This window comes from Danio rerio, chromosome 25 (assembly GCF_049306965.1).
Source record: "Danio rerio strain Tuebingen ecotype United States chromosome 25, GRCz12tu, whole genome shotgun sequence".
Taxonomy (NCBI): domain Eukaryota; kingdom Metazoa; phylum Chordata; class Actinopteri; order Cypriniformes; family Danionidae; genus Danio; species Danio rerio.
Genome location: NC_133200.1, coordinates 24512912 through 24539180, shown reverse-complemented (window position 1 = coordinate 24539180; position 26269 = coordinate 24512912). Strand labels below are relative to the sequence as shown.

Here is a 26269-nt window from a genome sequence, read left to right as displayed (position 1 = left end):
AGAATAGTGCATAAGTATGCGATTTGGGACGCAGCTATACACTTACTGGTGACTTTATTGGGTACACTTGTCAAACTGCTTGTTAACGCAAATTTCTAGTCAGCCAATCACATGGCAGCAACTTCGCTTATTTCTTGTGCCGCCATTTTAAACAACCAAAGCAAAGCTGCAGTGGGAAAAAAACTCAGAAGTATAGAACCAGCACTGTAAACATTGCAGTAACATGCTGTGGACTACAAACCTCCAGCTATTGCCGAGATTTCAAAATGCAGAAGTGGTGTAAACATCACTTTAATTTCATTCAGTATGTATAATTTAAACAATTAAAAGCAATTTAGCATCAACCAACATCACAATCTATTTCAGAGTAATATGCTCAAGTGTTCACCTTGACCAATCACAGACATTTCTTTTGAGCAAGTGAACACCAGTTTTTCTTTTATTTCATTATAGTGACAAGTCTAAAATAGTGAAAGAATCAGTTTATTAAGTTGAGTTTGATGAATGGCATCTGAACCGTGTGTTTGGGAAAGAAAAGGTTAGCTAACTAGTGCCATTTTTATTTTTACAATTCATTCAGAACGGACCGTGGGGGTCACTCAGAATTATTAATTTGTGTCTCGTTCTTTTCGCTGGTGAGATATACAGCCAGGTACACAACGTTCCTATGTAACTCCCAAGATACTTTGGGATTTCTTCCCACCGCAGCCTCGATTTCGCTTTTAAAAATGGCGGCAATGACATTCACACAAGTTAATTCTGATCACACAAACAGCTGAAGGTCATTATCGTTAATTACTTGTACTCTAAATACACTTTTCATTTGCACATCCATTGCTGAGTCTTGTAAGTATAACTACGATTCAAAGTACTTTCCTTGTTTGTGCCCTATTTTGACCCTCACATTGTTTATTGTGTTTTCATTTTTTGTCGCCTGCCTTGATCTTTTGCTCGCTAAATGTATTATGCTCTTGCATTGTCTCTATTGTTGTGAATTGCTGGCTGAATTCTCTCAATGAATTCTGTGTTTGGGTCCAACACCCTGTATTTGCGTCTCTCCCTTCAATCGCAAGGGACAAGTCAAACAAACAGTCAACAAACAGTCAAAAAATGCAGTTTTTTATTTTACTACTAAAATTAATAATAATATAGGAAATATATGTTTTAAGCAAATGTCAATTTAAATAAGTAGAGTAAAGAGAAAAATATGAAAATGAAACTTAATTATTGTATAATAACTGAAGCTGAATATATAATTCTCAGGTCGCTGGAGATCATTTCTAATTAATACTCATCCGAACTACATATCCCATCATACTATGCATTCACACACCGGTTTCAAGTTCATTCTTATTACACACACAGTTAAAGGACATTATTATTAATTACTCGGACTCATTCAAACATCCGTTGCTGAGTCTTGTTAGTATTGCTACAAGTGCTTTCCTTGTTTTTGCCTTCTTGTGTTTTGACCCTCACATTGTTTATCATGTTTTGATTATTTGTCGTCTGGCTTGATCTTTGCTTGCTAAATGGATAACCCTTTTGGATTACAAATTCTACAGAGATTGGTTCGTACCAGACATGAGTTTCTGCAGCTTTTGTGTTATCCGAACATTTAGAAATTAAACTTAAGAGACAGTTGTTGTTTAATTGTATTGGTGATTCCTAATATAAAATTTAACCATAATCTCGACAAATATTTTGGAGAATTTGATGTTTCCCTTTTTAACCCATATTGCTCATGAGGGTTTTATAGATGGCCGCCAAGTGAAATGACTTGCCCTAAAGAGACTTTGATTACACAAAGGTAAAAAAAGTAAAGGTATCCTATGTGCGTACCCTCATAGAAAACAATGTTTGAACTCTAAAAGATGCACTGTTTTTCTCCAGATCTTTACTTTTATAAAGGAAGTGGTCAGATGTACTTGCACATCGGCTTTTACGCCACAGGTTAATGTAAATAGCTCATTCTTGTATTCTATTAACCCTTTACAACTTTATCAATAATCATTTTAGATTCAAGAGTTATGTGTAAGGATTGACTGTAAAGCATACAGTGCTATCTGTTGGTAAAAACTATTGATCCCAATTGATTGAGAGAGAATATGCATTAGGAAAGTCCAGAATCTATGCAGAATTGATTTTTGATTTTTCACAATGCATCTATTTATTGTACCAGCCCAACTATACAGTGTGGAGCAATTTTCTGAAACACAATAAAAACAACAGCCTGCATGAAGGCAGTTTTTAAATAAATAAAAATTATACATACGGGTAAACTGTGAGATGCAGAAAGCAGCTCCTTCATTTGATTGTTCTGCTGCCACAGCAGTGATGCAGAATGTATAATTGACTCCAGCAGTCAGATCAGTGATATTATAAAATGTGTTATTAGTCTCTGTTGCATTTTGGTTTGTTTTATCATCAGTCCACTGAAGTTTAAAGAAAGATATATTTCCAGTAGGTTGCCATGTCAAAAACACAAAAGATGTTGTGATTTGAGATGCTGTAAAATTCCTGATTACATCAGGCTCTGTATGATGGAAAGAGAAGTAAATGTTGATAAAAAAATTTAAAAAATCAGAAGCAAAAAATAAAAAGCACTAAATGAGCACATGCTGATTTAAAGTTATATTCATGGCAGAGGTGAGCATTCAGGCAGTGGACAAGACTTGAGACACCGGGATTAGTATTGTATATTATTAACCGCGTTTCCCCTGAATGGTCAAAAGTGAGTGCTTTACAATTGCTTGATTGGGCTTTTTCAGGCATTCCTAAGAACCGAAAGTTACACATTTGTTATTTCTAACTTTTTTGGATTATAACCACATTTGTGTTGACATGACTTCATATTTACACTACCTGACAAAAGTCTTTAATGCCAGTTGTAAGAGCAACAAATAATAACTTGACTTCTACTTGATCATTTGAAAAAGTATGGGACTATGGGACCCACATGGACCCAAGATTCTCACAGATATCAGTCAAGTTTGGTGAAGGAAAAATCATGCTTTGGGGCTCCATCAGTATGGGGGCATGTGAGAGATCTGCAGAGTGGATGGCAACATCAACAGCTTGAAGAAACCAGACAATTGTGCTGCCCATTACATGACATACCATGGGAGAGGAAAAAACTCCTCATACTTCAGCCTCCACATCAAAGTTCCTGAAAGCAAAGAAGGTCAAGGTGCTGCAGGATTGGCGAGCCCAGTCACTAGAAATTAACATTATTGAGCATGTAAGATAAAGGTGGAGGGATTGAGGATGAATTCAAAGAGTCTTAATGTAGTCTGAGAGTCCTGCAAGAACACTTTCTTTGCCATTCCAGATGACTTTATTAATAAGTTATTTGAGCCAATGCAGAGATGTATAGATGCAGTCGTTCCATATAAGCCACTTTTGATACCAAATGATCAACTAGAAGTCAAGTTATTATTTGCTGTTCCTAACATTTGTTGGATAGGCGACAAGACTTTTGTCTAGATGTGTAGTCTGCAAGTTTGAAGGTAAATTGTTGTAAGTGGTGTTGAACATAGGACTAATTACAAATGCTGGTGAAAGGAGGAATGAACCATGCATTTATGCACTGATGAAACCTTTTGGATGTATTGTACACATTTAATATATAAACTGAGATCTTACTGGCAAATAGTGAAATCTGATTAGAGTCCCCCTCGGTCACTCGATCAGCTGCAACTGCAAACACTTTGAATGTGTATTGTGCTCCAGGAACCAGAAAATATATTTCCATGGAAGTGTTCTCTGTAGTCACGTTGTTATTTCCATATTCTATCTTATAATAGGAGCTTTGGCCATTTGGTTTGGTCCAGCTAAGTAAAACAGATGATGTGGTGATATTATCAGCTTTGAGGTTCATTATAACACCAGGCTCTGTGAATAAATGATAAGAGACATTTGGAGATTATAACGCTTAATAAAAAGAAAAAGTGGACAAGCATAAATTGATACATTTCAAAACTTTATCTGGAAATATGGAAACATACTTGTGTATTTTGTGGCAACTACAGGTTCTCCCTCTGTTGATTTATCAGTTGCAACAGCAGTGATGTTAAAAGTGTAACTGACACCAGCGGTCAGATCAGTGATGTTATACCATGTGTCATTAGTTTCTGTATAGTTGACGCTATTATTATCACTCCACTGAATTTTAAAGTAAGATCTATTCCCCTGAGGTTCATCCCATTTCAGAAAAGCAGATGATGTTGTGATGTTGACCACACTGAGATTCCTGACCACATCTGGCTCTGTGTGGGGGGCAGAAAAGTAAAACATAAATAGTGTACCAGGGACTTGAAAACTATATATGTAAATGAAGCTTTACAAATTAGGCCCAATCCCAATTCCTTTGTATATCAATATAAAAACAAAGTGTGACGGGACAGTGATGTAATTATTCCCCTAAGAATGGGACACTACTACTACTACTACTACTACTTCTTTATACACACATCATCATCTTGTCGTCACTAGAACATACGCCACACAAAATGTCATTTGGGGTAGTTTTTCTAGAAGACATTTTTCAAGAGTTTACACTTAGCTGATAATCAATAAAGCGTATTTGGCATGCTGTCCCGGCAGAGAGCCCTGAGCTCGTAACATCCTGGAGCCCGGGGCTCCCTCCCGTTATAAGGGTGAGAGGGGAATTCGAGGTCAGGTAGGTCTCGAGAACTCCCCTGCTTATCACCATGAGAACTGTAAACTAAGGTTGTATTGGGTGATAATTTGTTTTAGTCGATTGGCTATGGTTTGTTTTTGGACGGTGGGAGGAAACCGGGGAACCCGGGGAAAACCCATGCTAACACGGGAAGAACATGTAAACTCCACACAGAAACACCAACTGGCCCGATGGGTTGGACCGGCGGTGTTCTTGCTGTGAGTCAACAGTGCTAGCCACTGGGCCACCGTGTCGCCCGATCAGAAAAAAAAAATGGGAGAATGTAGGGGTGGAAAGGGGGGGAGTTTCAAGATGAAGAAAATTGAAGTGAAAAACTCAGCTTATTTATAATGCTTCCGTAATCATCTAATAGGGCTGATTACGGAGCTAACAAGGAGCCAGCCGTGCTTATTATGAGCACATGATCCTCTCGAAATTAGTTTATGAATAAACCGCACTTAGGTAGATAACCGGCTCAAAAATTTGTTTTGTGTTATATATCTACAAATTGTTCATGTTCTGCTGGAAACCATACAAGGCTTCAGCTTTACTCTGTTGTTTTGTTTACTTTTTGTTACAACTTCTGGATCATGTGCAGCACGAAACTGTACTGTGTATTTACTACGGATGTCACAATACTCAATATAGTAACACATTTTTGGTATGACCTCCATAGTAAATTGCCGTTTTACTCTCTGAACTGTCCATGTGCATATTAGAATGTATGTCCACAGAGAGCACTATCAAATAATATGACTGAAATCAGTACAATAACTGAATAAATATATTTACATTTAAGTAAACAAATAGACTCAATGACGGGCAAAGAAAAATCAGCAGATTTCTGTGTGCGCAGATTCCTTTTTTGAATGAAAAATATACCGGCGATGCAGGGGCGCAGTAGGTACTGCTGTCGCCTCGCAGCAAGAAGGTTGCTGGGTTGCTGGTTCGAGCCTTGGCTCAGTTGTCGTTTCTGTGTGGAGTTTGCATGTTCTCCCTGCATTCGCGTGGGTTTCCTCCGGGTGCTCCGGTTTCCCCCACAGTCCAAAGACATGCAGTACAGGTGAATTGGGTAGGCTAAATTGTCCGTAGTGTACAGTATGAGTGTGTTTGTGAATGAATGTGTATGAATGTTTCCCAGACATGGGTTGTGGCTGGAAGGGCATCCTCTGCTTAAAAACTTGCTGGATAAGTTGGCGGTTCATTCCGCTGTGGCGACCTTGGATTAATAAAGGGACTAAGCTGACAAGAAAATGAATGAATGAAAATATACCATTTTTAAAAAGAGACCTGTCCCCAAACTCTACCTTTTATTGGGGGATGAACATATTGTATTAAAATAAACAAATGAGATTTGTACAATTCTTTCAGCTTAGTCCCTTTACTTCATCAGAGGTCACGGAACCACTGGGAGAACCTGTAACCTCCACATAGAAACTCCAACTGACCCAGCCAGGACTCTAATCAGTGACCTTCTTGCTGTGAGGCGACAGAGCTAACCACTGAGCAACCATGTCGGTCTGATTTGTACAAATTAATATTAATTAGCTACTAAATTATAAGTTACACATATCTTTGAGATTGCATTGGTTTTTGGATTTTTTAAGCGAACAACACTCCTGCATGGACCCAAGATTCACTCAGAAATCAGTCAAGTTTGGTAAAGGAAAAATCATGATATGGGGTTGCATTCAGTATGGGGGTGTGCAAGAGATCTACAGAGTGGATGGCAACATCAACAGCCTGAGGTGTCAAGACATTTGTGCTACTTGTTACATTACAAATCACAGGAGAGGGCAAATTCTTTAACATAATAGCGTTCCTCATACTTCAGCCTTCACATCAAATTTCCTGAAAGCAATGAAGGTCAAGGTGCTACAGGATTGGCCAGCCCAGTCACCAGGCATTATTGAGCATGTGTGGTGTAAGATGAAGGAGAAGGCATTGAAGATGAATCCAGAGAATCTTGATGAACTCTGGGAGTCCTGTAAGAACACTTTCTTTGCCGTTCCAGATGACTTTATTAATAAGTTATTTGAGTCATTGCAAAGATGTATGGATGCAGGCCTCCAAGCTCATGGGAGTCATACAAAATATTATTTTTTTAAATATTATTTTTATTTTAAAAAATAATATAATTTTTGACTTTATATTTGTCATGGTGCAGTGGAAAATTTATATTTGACAGGATTGTTGTCTAAGCAAAGTCAGACCTTACTGTCCTAATCAAAAATAATTAAAAATCAAGGCATGATCTTATTTTATATTGGTAAAACACACGTAATCTAGAGGCCTTTGCAGTTCATATTAACCAATTCTAATACCAAATGATCAACTAAAGGTCAAGTTATTATTTGTTGTTCCTAATATTTGTTGGATAGGTGACAAGACTTTTATCAGGAAGCGTAGTCTGCAAGTTTGAAGGCAAATTGTTAAAAGTGGTGTTAAACATGGAAACAATTCTATACTCTCAGAAATAAAGGTACGTAGCTTTGTCACTGGGGTGGTATATTTTCAAAAGATACAAATTTGTACCTAATAGGTCCATATTAATACCTCAAGTGTAAATATTGTTACCTAAAAAGTACAAAAGTGTTCCTCATTCCTAAAATTTGCAGGTACTAATATAAAGTTCTCAGGTACCAATAAGGACCCTTTAAGTACAAATACTTTTGAAAAGGTATTTCTGAGAGTGTAGAGAAAATAAGAAATTGAATGTAATATTGGGGCTTCAGTCAATTAGTTTAAGCATATGTAACAAAGAGACATCTTTTATAATTGTACATACTGGTAAATTGTGAGATGCAGAAAGCAGCACTTCCGTTTGAATTGTCTGCTGTGATGCAGAATGTATAACTGACTCCAGCAGTCAGATTAGTGATTTGTAAATAATCAGAAGTTGTCATTTCTGTTCCACTTTTGTTTGTTTTATCAGCAGTCCAATCAATTTTATAGAAAGATCTATTTCCATTTGGTTCATTCCATGTCAGAACAACAGAGGATGTTGTGATATTGGTCACAACTAGACTGCTGGTTCCAACTGGCTCTTTGAGGGGATTGAAAAAGTACATTACAAATGCTGGTGAAAGGAGGAATGAACCATGCATTTATGCACTGATGAAACCTTTTGGGTGTATTGTACACATTAAATATATAAACTGAGATCTTACTGGCAAATAGTGAAATCTGATTAGAGTCCCCCTCGGTCACTCGATCAGCTGCAACTGCAAACACTTTGAATGTGTATTTTGCTCCAGGAACCAGAAAATATATTTCCATGGAAGTGTTCTCTGTAGTCACGTTGTTATTTCCATATTCTATATTATAATAGGAGCTTTGGCCATTTGGTTTGGTCCAGCTAAGTAAAACAGATGATGTGGTGATATTATCAGCTTTGAGGTTCATTATAACACCAGGCTCTGTGAATAAATGATAAGAGACATTTGGAGATTATAACGCTTAAAGAGAAACAAATGAACAAGCATAAATTGATGCATTTCAAAATTTTATCTGGAAATATGGAAACATACTTGTGTATTTTGTGGTAGCCACAGGTTCTCCCTCTGTTGATTTATCAGTAGCAACAGCAGTGATGATAAAAGTGTAACTGACACCAGCGGTCAGATCAGTGATGTTATACCATGTGTCATTAGTTGCTGTATTGTTGACGCTATTATTATCACTCCACTGAATTTTAAAGAAAGATCTATTCCCCTGAGGTTCATCCCATTTCAGAAAAGCAGATGATGTTGTGATGTTGGCCACAATGAGATTCCTGACCACATCTGGCTCTGTGTGGGGGGCAGAAAAGTAAATCATAAATAGTGTACCAGGGACTTGAAAACTATATATATAAATGGAGCTTTACAAATTAGGCCCAATCCCAATTCCATTGTATATCAATATACCTTTCCCCTGGCCCTTGAAACAAAGTGTGACGGGACAGTGATGTAATTATTCCCCTAAGAATGGGACACTACTACTACTACTACTACTACTTCTTTATACACACATCATCATCTTGTCATCACTAGAACATACGCCACAAAAAATGTCATTTGGGGTAGTTTTTCTAGAAGACATTTTTCAAGAGTTTACACTTAGCTGATAATCAATAAAGCGTATTTGGCATGCTGTCCTGGCAGAGAGCCCTGAGCTCGTAATATCCTGGAGCCCGGGGCTCCCTCCCGTTATAAGGGTGAGAGGGGAATTCGAGGTCAGGTAGGTCTCGAGAACTCCCCTGCTTATCACCCTGAGAAGTGTAAACTAAGGTTGTATTGGGTGATAATTTGTTTTAGTCGATTGGCTATGGTTTGTTTTTGGACGGTGGGAGGAAACCGGGGAACCCGGGGAAAACCACGCGAACACGGGAAGAACATGTAAACTCCACACAGAAACACCAACCGGCCCGATGGGTTGGACCGGCGGTGTTCTTGCTGTGAGGCAACAGTGCTAGCCACTGGGCCACCGTGTTGCCCAATCAGAAAAAAAAAAAAATGGGAGGATGTAGGGGTAGAAAGGGGGGGAGCTTCAAGACGAAGAAAACTGAAATGAAAAACTCAGGTTATTTATGATGCTTCCAAAATCATCTAATAGGGCTGATTACGGAGCTAACAAGGAGCCAGCCGTGTTGATTATAAGCACGTGATCCTCTCGAAATTAGTTTATGAATAAACCGCACATGCCTAGTTCAGACTGCGGGATTTTAGCCCCAATTTCGGCTCGCTGACAGGTTTTGAGAAATCGCCGACAAATGCCTGAAATCACAGGCAAATCGGTGCTCGTGCACGTGTGTGACAATCACACAGTATGAACTATCAACAACGCGATCTGAGAGAATCGCCGATGAGTCGCAGATGCCTGCGAGATATTTGGCATGCTAAATATCTGGAGCTGTCGGCGATTCAAATCATGCCGTGTGAATTGAGTTTTGACTGAAAATAACATCAGCCATCGCCTACAGCCAATGAGAGAGCAGCATTGACTTGCGTGTGTGTGTGTATAACTGCTGCAGGCCAGCGGGAGGCTGGGGGAGAAGTTAAAAGTGCTCTTTTTCGGTTTATTTGGACTCACGAAATGGAGGAAAAACCAGTGGAGGTTTGACAGGACACAGGAGCAACCGTGTCTGTTTGACGTTTCACACAAAAAGAAATTAGTTTATTATCAACGTTGAGGAGAAATGGCTAATTACTTTTAAACCCAGGTGAGCAAACATGTACATGTTCTACCCCATTAAAGACTTCTTTCTCATTATGTAGTTAATAACAAAATATATAATACGTGTTTTTGGCTGTGAGACGTAGTTTGGACGACGTTGTCGGCGATTCTTCCTATAGTAAAGTCATGCAATGTCCTCCAATAATATGACTGAAATCAATACAATAACTTAATAAATATATTTACATTTAAGTAAACAAATAGACTCAATGATGGGCAAAGAAAAATCAGCAGATTTCTGTGTGCGCAGATTCCTCCCAGAAGTCCACAGTGACTTTTTCTCTTTACTTTTCTGTTTGATATTTAGCACCCGTTTAATACTAGTTTTGCACCATCATGTAAGTGTGTGCACCATTTTTTTTCCTTTGTTTAATATCAGAATCTGTGATGCTACTGTATCTCCATCCTCAGCCATCTGATTGGCCAACAAGTTTTTATACTTAGGGTTATAACGCCACCTGTTGATTTGATATACTCTTGACTTAGTGTGCTTTTGCCAGCCTGATGTCATTAAAAAAATAGTTATTTTACACATTGTCAGAAAAGAAAAGTGGCTAATTTGTACAAATTCATACAATTTCATTTGAATGAAAATATACCGGTGATGCAGTGGCGAAGTAGGTAGTGCTGTCGCCTCGCAGCAAGAAGGTTGCTGGGTTGCTGGTTCGAGCCTCGGCTCAGTTGTCGTTTCTGTGTGGAGTTTACATGTTCTCCCTGCGTTCACGTGGGTTTCCTCCGGGTGCTCCGGTTTCCCCCACAGTCCAAAGACATGCTGTACAGGTGAATTGGGACGGCTAAATTGTCCGTAGTGTATGAGTGTGTTTGTGAATGAGTGTGTATGAATGTTTCCCAGAGATGGGTTGTGGCTGAAAGGGCATCCTCTGCGCAACAACGTGCTGGATAAGTTGGCGGTTCATTCCGCTGTGGCGACCCTGGATTAATAAAGGGACTAAGCCGACAAGAAAATGAATGAATGAAAATATGCCATTTTTAAAAAGAGACCTGTCCCCAAACTCTACCTTTTATTGGGGGATGAACATATTGTATTAAAATAAACAAATGAGATTTGTACAATTCTTTCAGCTTAGTCTCTTTAATTCATCAGAGGTCACCACAGCAGAATGAACCAGCAAAATATCTAGCATATGTTTTACACAGCGGATGCCCTTACAGCTCCAACCCAGTAATGGGAAACATCTATACACACTCATTTACACACAAACACTATGAACAATTTAGTTTATTGAATTTACCTATAACACATGCATTTGGACTGTGAGGGAAACAAAAGCATCCGGAGAAAACCCACGGAAATACTGGGAGAACCTGTAACCTCCACACAGAAACTCCAACTGACCCGGCCAGGACTCTAATCAGTGACCTTCTTGCTGTGAGGCGACAGAGCTAACCACTGAGCTACCATGTCGGTCTGATTTGTACAAATTAATATTAATTAGCTACTAAATTATAAGTTACACATATCTTTGAGATTGCATTGGTTTTTGGATTTTTTAAGCGAACAACACTCCTGCATGGACCCAAGATTCACTCAGAAATCAGTCAAGTTTGGTAAAGGAAAAATCATGATATGGGGTTGCATTCAGTATGGGGGTGTGCAAGAGATCTACAGAGTGGATGGCAACATCAACAGCCTGAGGTGTCAAGACATTTGTGCTGCTTATTACATTACAAATCACAGGAGAGGGCAAATTCTTCAACAGAATAGTGCTCCTCATACTTCAGCCTTCACATCAAAGTTCCTGAAAGCAATAAGGGTCAAGGTGCTACAGGATTATTGAGCATGCGTGGTGTAAGATGAAGGAGAAGGCACTGAAGATGAATCCAAAGAATCTTGATGAACTCTGGGAGTCCTGCATGAACACTTTCTTTGCCATTCCAGATGACTTTATTAATAAGTTATTTGAGTCATTGCAAAGATGTATGGATGCAGTCCTCCAAGCTCATGGGAGTCATACAAAATATAATTTTTTTAATATTATTTTTATTTAAAAAAATTTATGTTTTTTTTTCCACTGCACCATGACTTTATATTTGTCATGGTGCAGTGGAAAATTTATATTTGACATGATTGTTGTCTAAGCAAAGTCAGACCTTACTGTCCTAATCAAAAATAATTAAAAATCAAGACATGATCTTATTTTATATTGGTAAAACACACGTAATCTAGAGGCCTTTGCAGTTCATATTAACCAATTCTAATACCAAATGATCAACTAAAGGTCAAGTTATTATTTGTTGTTCCTAATATTTGTTGGATAGGTGACAAGACTTTTATCAGGAAGCGTAGTCTGCAAGTTTGAAGGCAAATTGTTAAAAGTGGTGTTAAACATTGAAACAATTCTATACTCTCAGAAATAAAGGTACGTAGCTTTGTCACTGGGGTGGTATATTTTCAAAAGATACAAATTTGTACCTAATAGGTCCATATTAATACCTCAAGTGTAAATATTGTTACCTAAAAAGTACAAAAGTGTTCCTCATTCCTAAAATTTGCAGGTACTAATATAAAGTTCTCAGGTACCAATAAGGACCCTTTAAGTACAAATACTTTTGAAAAGGTATTTCTGAGAGTGTAGAGAAAATAAGAAATTGAATGTAATATTGGGGCTTCAGTCAATTAGTTTAAACATATGTAACAAAGAGACATCTTTTATAATTGTACATACTGGTAAATTGTGAGATGCAGAAAGCAGCACTTCCGTTTGAATTGTCTGCTGTGATGCAGAATGTGTAACTGACTCCAGCAGTCAGATTAGTGATTTGTAAATAATCAGAAGTCGTCATTTCTGTTCCACTTTTGTTTGTTTTATCAGCAGTCCAATCAATTTTATAGAAAGATCTATTTCCATTTGGTTCATTCCAGGTCAGAACAACAGAGGATGTTGTGATATTGGTCACAACTAGACTGCTGGTTCCAACTGGCTCTGTGAGGGGATTGAAAAAGTACATTACAAATGCTGGTGAATGGAGGAATGACCCATGCATTTATGCACTGATGAAACCTTTTGGGTGTATTGTACACATTAAATATATAAACTGAGATCTTACTGGCAAATAGTGAAATCTGATTAGAGTCCCCCTCGGTCACTCGATCAGCTGCAACTGCAAACACTTTGAATGTGTATTTTGCTCCAGGAACCAGAAAATGTATTTCCATGGAAGTGTTCTCTGTAGTCACGTTGTTATTTCCATATTCTATCTTATAATAGGAGCTTTGGCCATTTGGTTTAGTCCAGCTTAGTAAAACAGATGATGTGGTGATATTATCAGCTTTGAGGTTCATTATAACACCAGGCTCTGTGAATAAATGATAAGAGACATTTGGAGATTATAACGCTTAAAAAGAAACAAATGAACAAGCATAAATTGATGCATTTCAAAACTTTATCTGGAAATATGGAAACATACTTGTGTATTTTGTGGTAACTACAGGTTCTCCCTCTGTTGATTTATCAGTTGCAACAGCAGTGATGTTAAAAGTGTAACTGACACCAGCGGTCAGATCAGTGATGTTATACCATGTGTCATTAGTTTCTGTATAGTTGACACTATTATTATCACTCCACTGAATTTTAAAGTAAGATCTATTCCCCTGAGGTTCATCCCATTTCAGAAAAGCAGATGATGTTGTGATGTTGACCACACTGAGATTCCTGACCACATCTGGCTCTGTGTGAGGGACAGAAAAGTAAATTGTGTAACAGGGACTTAAAAATATATATGCGAATGGTGCAGTCATAACTAATGAAAACAAAATCTTAGTTGGTTGTTCTTTACAATTTAGGCCCGATCCAATTCCATGTTTTTTCACCCGTATGCCTTCCTTTCCCTTGGAATCAAAGTGTAAAGGGATAGTCATGGAAATATTCCCTTAAACAGGACACTACTCCTACTACATACGTACATCATCATATATGGTATCACTAGACAATAGATTACGTTGAAGTCAATCCACAAGATGCAAGCACATTTAACAGACTACTGGCTCGCATATTTGTTATTTGCTGTATTTGTACAAACACTATTAATTTTCAGCTGGAAAGTGTAGGATTGGGGCTAAAACTCTAAAATGAGATCTTACTTGCAAATAGTAAAATCTGATTAGAGTCCCCCTCGGTCACTCGATCAGCTGCAACTGCAAACACTCTGAATGTGTATTTTGCTCCAGGAACCAGAAAATGTATTTCCATGGAAGTGTTCTCTGTAGTCACGTTGTTATTTCCATATTCTATATTATAATAGGAGCTTTGGCCATTTGGTTTGGTCCAGCTAAGTAAAACAGATGATGTGGTGATATTATCAGCTTTGAGGTTCATTATAACACCAGGCTCTGTGAATGAATGATAAAAGACATTTGGAGATTATAACTCTTAATAAAAAGAAAAAAAAATTAACAAGTGTAAATTGATACATTTTAAAACTTTATCTGGAAATATGGAAACATACTTGTGTATTTTATGGCAACTACAGGTTCTCCCTGTGTTGATTTATCAGTTGCAACAGCAGTGATGTTAAAAGTGTAACTGACACCAGCGGTCAGATCAGTGATGTTATACCATGTGTCATTAGTTGTTATATTGTTGACGCTATTATTATCACTCCACTGAATTTTAAAGAAAGATCTATTCCCCTGAGGTTCATCCCATTTCAGAAAAGCAGATGATGTTGTGATGTTGGCCACAGTAAGATTTCTGATTACATCTGGCTCTGTGTGAGGGACAGAAAATGAAATCATAACTGCTAGTGTAACAGCGATAAAAACCACATATATAAATGATGCAATTATAAATGAATATGCTGCAATGTAGATAGATAGATAGAGGGCTTTGTAATGGACACTCCAAAATATTCACTGTTGTCCTTAAAGCACATTTTAACTAATTTGGCAGTATGCTTAGGGTCTTGGTCTGTTTGAAAGACCTATTTGTGGCCAAGTTTTAATTTCCTGGCAACATCTTGAGATATTGCTACAGTATTTCTACATAATGTTCTTTCTTCATGATGCCATCTATACTGTGAAGTGGACCAGTCCCTCCTGCAGCAAAACAGCCTCACAACATGAAGCTGTTGCCCCCATACTTCACAGTTGGGATGGTGTTCCTAGGCTTGTAACCTTTCCCCATTGTCCTCCAAATGTAACACTGGTCATTATGGCCAAACAGTTCGATGTTAGTTCCATCAGACCACAGGGCATGTCCCCAAAAATTATTATTTTTCCCACTGTAATTTATCAAATTGTAATCAGTTCATTTTCCCATGTTGTCACACAAGGAAGCAGTGTGTTTGAGGTTTTTCTTGAACACTATTCTACAGTTGTGCCTCCAATTAACTCAAATGTTGTCAATTAGCCAATCAGAATCTTACAAATCCTTGACACCATCATCTGAGCTATTTCAGAGGCATAATAATCTTATTGCATGTAAACTTGACTTTCAAGAAAAGTTCTAACAATTTCTCAAAAAATATCTCTCTCACTATTCTGCTATCAAGCATTTATTGCAGTTATTAACTATATTAACGACCGATAATTTTTTCAAGGTTTACATACTGGTGCATGCTGAGATGCAGACTGTTGAGTTCTCTGCTTCATCTGTGACACAAAATGTGTAATTGACTCCAGCAGTCAGATCAGTGATGTTTAACAGTCTGTTTGTGAATGTCATATTTCCAGATGTTGGGTCTCCAGTCCATTGAATGTTAAAGACAGACCCCACTCCAAATAATTCATCCAATTTCAGATGCACAAAGGATGTTGATATTTCAGTCACCACAAGACTGTCATTTAATCCTGTTTTAGAAAACAGAAGCATGCAAAACAGCCATAGATTATATACATTCTTATAAATAAAAGTACAAAAGCTGTCACTTGGGTGGTACATTTTTCAAAAGGTAGACTTGTGTTCTACTTAGGCAAGCATGGCAAGGCAGGTTTATTTATATAGTACATTTCATACACAATGGTAATTCAAAGTGCTTTACACAAACAGGAATAAAAGAAACAAGAAAATAAAAACAACAAATAATCAAAATGTTTTAAAAACATTAAAAAGTGCTTTAAAGGAATGAAAAAGAAAAGTAAAACATAATATTGAGATCTGTTGGACGTAGCACAGTGTTCATTGAGTAAAGGCACAGCTAAAGAGATGTTGTTTAAGTTTTGATGTGATTGTGCCTATTGTTGGAGCACATCTGATTATTGCAGGAAGCTGATTCCAGCAGCGGGGGGCGTAGTAGCTTAAGGCCGAATCACCTTGCTTTAGATGAACTCTTGGAATATTTTTTTATTTACTTGATCCTAATGATCTAAATGATCTGTTGTGTTTTAGGGTTTTAGGCCATTTAGGGATTTATAGACTTCTAATAATACTTTAAATTCTATTCTGAATGTAACTGGGAGCCAGTGGTAAGACCTGAGGACAGGCGTGATGTGCTCTGATTTTCTGATTCTGTACAGAATCCTGGCACCAGTGTTCTGGACGAACTGTCTTGCTGTGAGGAGTCCATAACAGTGATCCACCCTGCTGCTGATAAAAGCATAAACAAGTATCTTTAAGACCTTACTGGAAACAAACCATCTAGTTCTTGCAATTTTTGAGATAATTATATGCTGATTTAGTTACCGCTTTGTCATGACTACTAAAAGTCAGATCTGATTCTAGAAACACAAAGATTCTTGACCTCATTTTTTGTTGTTTGACCCCTATAGAGCCAAGGTACACATTTATCCTGAGAATCTCATCTCTGTTCCTAAATGCAATGACTTCAGTTTTCTCTTTGAATAACTGAAGAAAGTTTTGGCACATCCAACTGTTCATTTCATCAATGCATTGGCAGAGGGTGCCAATGGGGCTGAAGTCATTAGGCAATAAGGCTAGATCTTAGTGTCATCAGCATAGCTGTGGTAGGAGATTTGGTTCTTTCTCATTATTTGGCTCAGTGGGAGCATATAAAAGATGAACAGGAGAGTTGCCAGAATTAAACCTTGTGTAACTCTATGTCATGGGTGTATGGTCCCATGACATCCCATCAACATACAGTATGGTCACCTATACTGACATTGGCTGTTTCTAAATTCAAAGAAAGCAGAGAACGGACTAGCGTTCTTATGAAGACTGTTCTTGCCAAGTTACCTTAGAGGAACGCACTCGGGAGACCGCGAGAACACATAACGCGTCCTCTAAGAAATGAGATGCATGCACTCTTCCTCATGGTCACATGACCTTCAAGCATTTTAAGGGGAAATTATTTAAATACAACAGTACATATACAATGATTTATTGTTTTCCCATTTTCACTATATAACACGCACAGATTTTAAGACGAATTTCAACAAATAAAGACCCTTAATGTGTTCATGCCTTTATAAATATTTTCATTTTAAAGTTTACTTTCACCGTCTTATTTAGGGAAACTCCTAAGATAAATAAGTTAAATCTCTGAACTTCGATAATAAACAGGTATAGAATGCTGCACTTCCCACCTCGTGATTCAGCGTGAATGACTTCTGGGACTTCTCGAGCGAGTGTTACACTCAAGTCTGCATCGTCGCATCCTCGATTTTACGATAACATGTGGGAACTTTCACGCATCCTCTGTTCTCGTGGTCTGGAGTTTTGGAACTGAACTTAGGCTGCTGATGATGATGATGGTACACAAAAACACGAAGACGCAAGATCGCTAAAGAACACATGGTGAGAAGCAGCTAGCGTAACCTCTTACTTCAAGGTAAGATCTGAACCATTTGAGGACTTTCCCAGACAGCCTAACCCAGTATTCCATCCTATCCAGAAGTATTTAGGTATCATACATTCACAATAAGAACTAATATGTACCTGTACATATGATGATACAGTTTTGACTTTATTATTTGTAGACACTACTGTGTGACTTCTGAATACTGAAGATGGATCACATGCAATTTTCGGTTCAAACTAAACTTCAAGGTGGCTACAAAGATGATTCCAAATTAGCAGTACAACCAAATGACCTATAACGGGAAGAGGTTATAACTTCTAAACAGCACCAGGTAGTTTTTGAACGGTTGGTGGATGTCAGGATTCTGCCACTCTGGTCTTGTTAAGTCTTGCTTTGGTGGCAGAGTCCAGACTCTAGTCCTGCCATGTCTTGTATGATGTGCTCAGCTCAAGTTTTCTCAGGTTAAACACTCATTTTCTGTCATTTGGTGTCTTTTGAGCGCTGTCTCAGCCGCACTTGGGCCGTTTGTGCTCATGCATGATGCAGGCGCACAAGGTCTGGGCGTGCTTGGGACGCTCGTTCTTGTCCTGGTGTTTTGTGTTTGTTCTGTCTGCAGCATAATGTTTTATTCTCAGCATCTCAGTCTAGTTAGTTGGTTTTGGTTGGTGCTGGGATAAAACATGCTCATCGCTTGTGTGAGTGCACGGAGAGTTTTTTTTTTTTTATCGTGTAGTCGTGTCTTGCGCTCAGTCTTCAGTTGGTTTTCTTGTGGTTTAAGTTTACATGTGGTTAATAAATTCTCTTACTGGCTGCATGTTCTAGTCTTGACTATTGTCTAGTCTCACCCTCCTTGTTAACCCATTAGATTAATAGGTTTACCTGTTAATTTATTAATTTTTTCTGCTTATATTCTCCTCATGTTTGCTGACCTGTGCCAGTTCGTCATTAATAATTGCCTTGTCCTGTCTGTCCAGCCCTGATCCCTGCCAGCCTGCCCAGCCAAGTTTGATTGTGTTTTGTTAATGTTTTCCTCCTCTGGGTAGTTTGTTTTGCATTTTATCTTATTATAAATAAAATCCCATAATTGTCCTCACTCCTTTCCCCACCCACCAACCTTGACAGTGGTATGGTTTTATAGTTGAGTGTATGTAAAGTTTAATTCAACTCATTGACTAGTATGCTACAACTCTGTTTCAAAGTGCTTGAAAATGTATTAAAAATAATAATAAACACAAAGGAAATGTAAATTGATTATCCCTTTGGTTTGGACAGTTAGACAACAGCCACATTAGCTATGCAGTATGTTAACAAGCTCATCCAGAAAGGGCATTTCAAAACATTCACAAAATATGAAGTGAAATACATGTCCTAGATATGACTTTGAACCACAAGGCATGTGTATTAAACACAATCATGCATATTTGTTTGATTAGCATAGTTTAGGTGGATGATTATAGATTAGGGGATGAAAATGCAGACATCTTTAAAAATCAGGATCTCTGTTGTGTTTTCCCTGTCTTGTGTTTCCCCCTTATTTTTCCAAATGGGATATTGCCCCTCCAAAGGATACTTTGAAATGCAAACAGTCAGTTGATTGAAGTGTTGTTCCAAACTGAAGTGATCAAAACTGGCCACTTTTATTTGGCCCTACAGGAATTAAGAGTTTCAAAAGAGATAACTAATGGACACTTTGGGCACCCATGATCCTTTGAAAGGACTCTAGGTGTCACTTCAGAAGTTAAAGCCTACCAAAGAATTGGGGCATAGAAATGATCCCTTCCAAATGGAACGCAAAGGATCATGGGTGCCCAAAGTGTCAGTAGAAGGGAATATGCTTTATTTCTCCTATGGCAACAATATTGGGATTAAAGGATTAGTTTCCAGTTGACAAAACCAAACCTGTGCATGCAATCAAGCTTTGTTGATATCATGATGGTAATCATGAACTTTGCTAACTTGGGCTTTGTTAACTTGTGCACTCAATCACATGCCTTGAAACAAAGATACTGTGATTGCCTTCTTGAGACAGAGTCACATAAATGGCATGTAATTTACAAGCGAAGATTAAAAGGTGTAAAATATGAGGATTTTACAAACATTTTAACAGCAAGATGGTAAGAGCTAAAAGCCAATTACTTTCTTTATTATTACACGTGAACGCTTACAAAAAGATTGATACTTTAAGAAATTATACTTTAACTTTATAAATGTTTCCATTTGATGTTCCAGATGTAATTGAACATTTTAGCACTCACCTGTTCCAAAGCTCTGTGCATTCAGCCTCTGAGGAGAAAGAAAGTTGATCAGTTAAGAGGTTTCTAAGAGTTAGGCCCAATTCCAATTCTACTCCTTAGCCCTTCCTCTAACCCTTTTGTTGTGAGTTCACATGAAGGGGTAGGGGTGTCCCAATTCTCTTTAACTTGAATGTGTAGAGCTAAAGGGAAAGGCTAGATACCCCTTAAAACTGGGATTTTTCAGGACCATGCTTAAAAACAAAGGGGTATGAAAAATAAATACCGTTAAATTTCGCAATCCATAATCCATAATAATAATTCCTGTATAGTAGTCCCACCACAAACTTTTACATATGACACTCTAATACCCTGTCAGAAAAGTTTAGTGGCTGCGAATTACCTTTTTACAATGCATGGTACAATGCATCCAAAACATCCAACGCGCCTACAGTGGCAGTATAGAGAGGGCGGCGTCCACTACACCTCCCTTACTACCTGCATCCTCAGCTATATCTGTGCCTAGAGTGGCAGCATAGAGAAAACGGCATCCACGACACCTCCCTCACCACCCGTGTCCTCAGTTATATCTGCGCCTAAAGTGGCAGCATAGAGAGGGCGGCGTCCACTATACCTCCCTTACTACCCGCGTCCTCAGCTATATCTGTGCCTAGAGTGGCAGCATAGAGAAATTGGCGTCCAAGACACCTCCCTCACTATCCGCGTCCTCAGCTATATCTGCGCCTAGAATGGCAGCATAGACGAGGCGGCGTCCTCAACACCTCCCTTACCACCTGCTTCCTCAGCTATATCCGTGCCTAGAGTGGCAGCATAAAGAGTGTGGCGTCAACAACACCTTCCTCACCACCCACATCCTCAGTTATATCTGCGCCTAAAGTGGCAGCATAGAGAGGGCAGCGTCCACTACACCTCCCTTACTACCTGCGTCCTCAGCTATATCTGTGCCTAGAGTGGCAGCATAGAGAAAACGGCGTCCACGACACCTCCCTCACCACCTGTGTCCTCAGTTATATCTGCGCCTAAAGTGGCAGCATAGAGAGGGCGGCGTCCACTATACCTCCCTTACTACCCGTGTCCTTAGCTATATCTGTGCCTAGAGTGGCAGCATAGAGAAATTGGCGTCCAAGACACCTCCCTCACTATCCGCGTCCTCAGCTATATCTGCGCCTAGAATGGCAGCATAGACGAGGCGGCGTCCTCAACACCTCCCTTACCACCCGCTTCCTCAGCTATATCCGTGCCTAGAGTGGCAGCATAAAGAGGGTGGCGTCAACAACACCTTCCTCACCACCCACATCCTCAGTTATATCTGCGCCTAAAGTGGCAGCATAGAGAGGGCAGCGTCCACTACACCTCCCTTACTACCTGCGTCCTCAGCTATATCTGTGCCTAGAGTGGCAGCATAGAGAAATTGGCGTCCACGACACATCCCTCACTATCCGCGTCCTCAGCTATATCTGCGCCCTGAATGGCAGCATAGAGAGGGCGGCGTCCGCAACACCTCCCTTACCACCTGCTTCCTCAGCTATATCCGCGCCTAGAGTGGCAGCATATAGAGGGCGGCGTCCACAACACCTCCTTTACTACCCGCGTCCTCAGCTATATCTGTGCCTAGAGTGGCAGCATAGAAAAATTGGCATCCACGACACCTCCCTTACTACCTGCATCCTCAGCTATATCCACGCCTAGAGTGGCAGCATATAGAGGGTGGCGTCAACAACACCTTCCTCACCACCCGCATCCTCAGCTATATCTGCGCCTAGAGTGGCAGCATAGAGAGGGCGGCGTCCACTACACCTCCCTTACTACCTGCGTCCTCAGCTATATCTGTGCCTAGAGTGGTAGCATAGAGAAAACGGCATCCACGACACCTCCCTCACCACCCGTGTCCTCAGTTATACCTGCGCCTAAAGTGGCAGCATAGAGAGGGCGGCGTCCACTATACCTCCCTTACTACCCGCGTCCTCAGCTATATCTGTGCCTAGAGTGGCAGCATAGAGAAATTGGCGTCCACGACACCTCCCTCACTATCCGCGTCCTCAGCTATATCTGCGCCTAGAATGGCAGCATAGAGAGGGCGGCGTCCGCAACACCTCCCTTACCACCCGCTTCCTCAGCTATATCCGCGCCTAGAGTGGCAGCATATAGAGGGTGGTGTCAACAACACCTTCCTCACCACCCGCATCCTCAGCTATATCTGCGCCTAGAGTGGCAGCATAGAGAAGGCAGCGTCCACTACACCTCCCTTACTACCTGCTTCCTCAGCTATATCTGTGCCTAGAGTGGCAGCATAGAGAAATTGGCGTCAACAACACCTTCCTCGCCACCCGCATCCTCAGCTATATCTGCGCCTAGAGTAGCAGCATAGAGAGGGTGGCGTCCACGACACCTCTCTCACCACCCGCGTCCTCAACTATATCCACACCTAGAGTGACAGCATAGTGAGGGTGGCGTCTATGACACTTCTCTCAGCACCTGCGTCCTCAGCTATATCCGTGCCTAGAGTGGCAGCGTAGAGAGAGCGGCGTCCACTCCACCTTTCTCACCACCTGTCTTCAGTAGCTGCTTTTCCACTATCGTGCCAAACCGTTCTAAGAACACTTCGGTACGGTTACGGTTGTTTCTCCACTGAGCCTGGAACGGCGCGGCACGATTACAAACCGTTCTCAGCCCGGAATTCTCGGCACGGTTAGACAACCGTGCTGAACTGTGCTGACAGATTCTGTGTGTTGACGTCGCGACTCGGTTGCTAAGCTACCACAGCTGGCTCAGCAGAAGCGCGCTAGTCATCAGACATCCTCAATAAACTACAGTACATTTAATATAAAATAACGATCCAGGTCTAAACGATACAGTTTGAAAAGGGTGGATGATTTCCTAAATTAATGATGTTAGTGGTTCGTATGGGATCGTATGGGATGAGAGCATAGAGCAGTCTCTGGCAGAGAAGTGAATAACTCATCACATTCTTACGAAGATATTTTATTCATTAACGTTATTATTTTATTGACTTGAATACAGACCTACTTCGCCCGCTGAATGTGAGTTTATTGCACGCAGCGCTGTATTTCACAGCACAAAACTCGCTCTGATCTGGGAGAAACATGCCAGCGACTTGCGCTGCTCACTTTTTTTCCTGCTGCGCATCGAATAAAGTGAATAAAGTCACGCTTAGCATCGTCGATGTCCAAATTCCACTACAACATCACGATATATATATCCATGGAACACGAACTTGCAGACTCTTTTAACAACGAGGAAGTAATTGCACTTTTTAATTCAAAGCCAGGACAGCTTGTTAATACCGGCGAGACCACCTGAAGGACGTCGTGTTGTAATGTCGGCCGTCCAAAAGACTTTGCTTGACAGCTTCACGGAGCGGCACTGTAACTGTCCAAGGTACTGTTGTATGATTTATATTATAGCATATGCACTAATAAACAAGTCAAAAGAATGAATGAATTAAATAAATATGGATTCTTAAATGTCAGTATTGCTTTTACTCAAAAAATATCAATACGTTTTGACAAATGTTTTATAAAAAATAAAATGAGCAATTTTCATCATTTCAGCTCTAGATAATTATATGATTCAGTTATACATAAGTTATATGACATTTATGAGGCATGTAACATGTTTCTGTGTTTTAGTTTTTTTGTGGTGATCTTTATATAGCTACGCAAATATTTTCTAAAACGTCTAGCAATAATTCGCCTACAGCTTGTTAGTTAATATGAACACAAAAATAATTATTATAATAAAAATAAAATGATCAAAATAAAAAGATAATAGAGCAGCATTTTGCTAAATATAATAGTGCTTTAAATGCTTTAAATCCTGCAATATACGTGTTGTTTCATATTCGTTTTTTTTCACTTGCTGCATTCGTTATTTAATGTTTGAATACTAAAACAAATAACAGCCATCGCTTAATTGGTTTCATTTTACCATCAAAATGTAGTATATGTTATATCATTATCAACTTTTGATATAAAAACGCAGTGTAATTTAATTAATTGTTAAAAATGAAATAATTTATGTGCTGTGTTTTTATTAGTGAAAGTGCCCGCTCACCTTTGACAAGGCCTGTACAAAATTATATTTCTGCCACTATAATACAAATGCACTATTTTTGTTGTCTTATCATTGTTTATTTTTCTGTTATGTTCAGAGATTTTAAATATTATTTATTTCCCCTCCAATTATTTTTAATCATCACGTTACATTTTGGTAATTTTCCCTCCAAATAAAATTTAGCCAGAGCTGCGCAACATATAAATAAATAAGGGTGCACATTTAGCTCCCCTATTTCATAGAGCGGCATAACAGTGTTTAGTCACATGGTTGCTTTTGCTTTTCTGAAAAAAAATAAATAAATAGTTTCGGCTCTTATTTAACTTTAGTTGAACAAAGGGAGCCGTTTACATTGCGTTACCAAGGCAACTACTGATGCGTTTTGTGTAATGTTTTAAAGAGCTTTGTCGCAGCACGACAGTGGAAAATGAAACCGTATCCGTGCTGTCTGGCCCGGTTTGGCACGGAATGGAACAGTTCTGTTTAAAGAACGATTCAGCACGATAGTGGAAAAGCGGCTAGTTATATCCGCAACCCAACCAACCAACAACACCCCCCACCCCCCAGTTATCCACGACTTTGATAACCGGTCACTTTCATTTTCACTTTCTGGGACAGCGTGATCATCCTTTGACTAGTGCGGCAGTTCAGCTTGCTCCGGTCCTAGACCGTATGAGACCGGCTGACTGAACGTGATGTATTCAAGTGTTGTCCAAGCAGATCTGTGTGCACAAGATGATTGTTATTTTTTAAATCCGAAAAAGTCCACATTAAAAAAAAAAACATTTCTATTCATAAATGTATGTAATAAAGTATTAAAAATATTATTTTTCATGTCGTCTCCAATTTTTTTTAGCGGTTTTTGAGTGCGCTCATTTATTTAACCATGGTGAATGCACAGAGAATACTGGCTTTTGCTTTTGTACTCCTTTATTTCGAACACTGCGAGAACAGCTTCACTCCCATGGTGCACGTCAGAACTGAAAATTCTGTGCAACTGCTACAAGGGGGTGTATTCCAACAGTCATGTCCAAATGTCATGTGCAGTGAAAAGGCGGCTATACACTGTGATATAGCCGAGCTCGAAACGTATCGCTTTCTCACAACAAACGATCTGCCCCCATGTTCGTTTCAATCAAGCCGAGACCACCTCTTTCATACGTTCTCGGACCGATTGATTTGGCGCTGATTCGAACGCGATTGCTGGAATTATATATGCGAAACGAACAGCGCTAACTGGGCAAACAAGACAGGTTCTGAAACAAAAGCCTAGGTTTGAAAACACTCATTTAAATCACTATTTAAACTGAAACTAACATTGAATGAAAGTTTAAACATCAACCAAACTTTTTTGTTTTGCACTTTGAAATCATGTGATTTCAACGATAATAAATAAATCAAAATAGTCACAAAATTAAAAAGTTTTATCTAAAATTTAAAGACTATTTCAACTGAAACTAACATTGAATGAAAGTTTAAACATCAGCCAAACTATCATTGAAACAACGTTGAAAGCTATCATTGATTTTTAGCCAGTTTTTCACTCATAATAATGTTATTTTTACAATGTTAAATAAATCAAAATGGTCACAACATCAACATTTTGTTTGAACTAAAATTCAATCACTAACTGAAACTAACACTAAATGAAAGTTTAAACATTAACCAAGCCATCATTAAACACTCAACATTTAATCTAAATCATTTAACATCAAACCAGCAGCCCAATTTAGGCATAATTAAGGTGTCCTACCTGAAAAATGACAAAGAACAGAAGTGCTGTGCTTTTACATGCAGATTTAAAAGAAAGATGTGCCATCTTTTTGACGTATTAACCCAAAAAATGAATGCAGCTGTTTTCTGTAACATTAAACTCCTTTGTAGAAAACAGTTTTGTTGGTTCTAACGCAGCTCAAAATAAGCAACACAGAAAAAGATTTGCATATTTTCCACGCAAAGCATAACAGCAGCACTGTTCTCTGTTGTCTCTATTAGGCGCACATCATTTGAGTGTTTTAAAGTCAAATAAACATCATGTCATGTTTGGGTTTTAAAAATTATTTAAAATTTCTTTTGTAGCCTAATTTACTACTCAAAAAAATGTTTCATTTGTATATATTTTTTTGTCAATGCCATTATTACAGCATCCATGAAAAAAATGAAAATATATGTATTTTCATCTTACAATTTGGACAAATATTCTCCTATTATAAGAAGTATGGTATCCTTATCTAATATTTTCTCTGGTTCATTTCTGAGCTCTGATTACTTCAAAAAAGTAAGAGCTTAAAGAGATGGTTTGCTTAAAAATTAAAGTTCTTTTATCATT

The 26269-nt window shown here is 38.9% G+C and overlaps 1 protein-coding gene across 2 annotated transcripts in view; it reads right to left on the bottom strand.

The window, feature by feature from the left end:
* LOC110438372 (receptor-type tyrosine-protein phosphatase eta-like) overlaps positions 1-25963 on the bottom strand; it is a 40379-nt gene extending 14416 nt beyond the window's left edge. The window contains exons 1-14 of one of the 2 annotated variants that reach the window (XM_073943146.1): positions 25694-25963; positions 19870-19897; positions 15468-15707; positions 14366-14626; positions 14001-14249; positions 13328-13588; positions 12968-13216; positions 12586-12843; positions 8212-8472; positions 7852-8100; positions 7470-7727; positions 4008-4268; positions 3646-3894; positions 2276-2536 (exon numbers count right to left, since the gene is read on the bottom strand). In XM_073943146.1, the coding sequence (XP_073799247.1) occupies positions 2276-2536; positions 3646-3894; positions 4008-4268; positions 7470-7727; positions 7852-8100; positions 8212-8472; positions 12586-12843; positions 12968-13216; positions 13328-13588; positions 14001-14249; positions 14366-14626; positions 15468-15707; positions 19870-19897; positions 25694-25759 (3151 nt within the window). In that variant the 5' untranslated portion in view covers positions 25760-25963. The remainder of the gene's footprint in view (positions 1-2275; positions 2537-3645; positions 3895-4007; positions 4269-7469; positions 7728-7851; positions 8101-8211; positions 8473-12585; positions 12844-12967; positions 13217-13327; positions 13589-14000; positions 14250-14365; positions 14627-15467; positions 15708-19869; positions 19898-25693) is intronic. The other variant, XM_068217453.2, reaches the window with a different exon arrangement.
* Between the last annotated feature and the right edge of the window lie 306 nt (positions 25964-26269).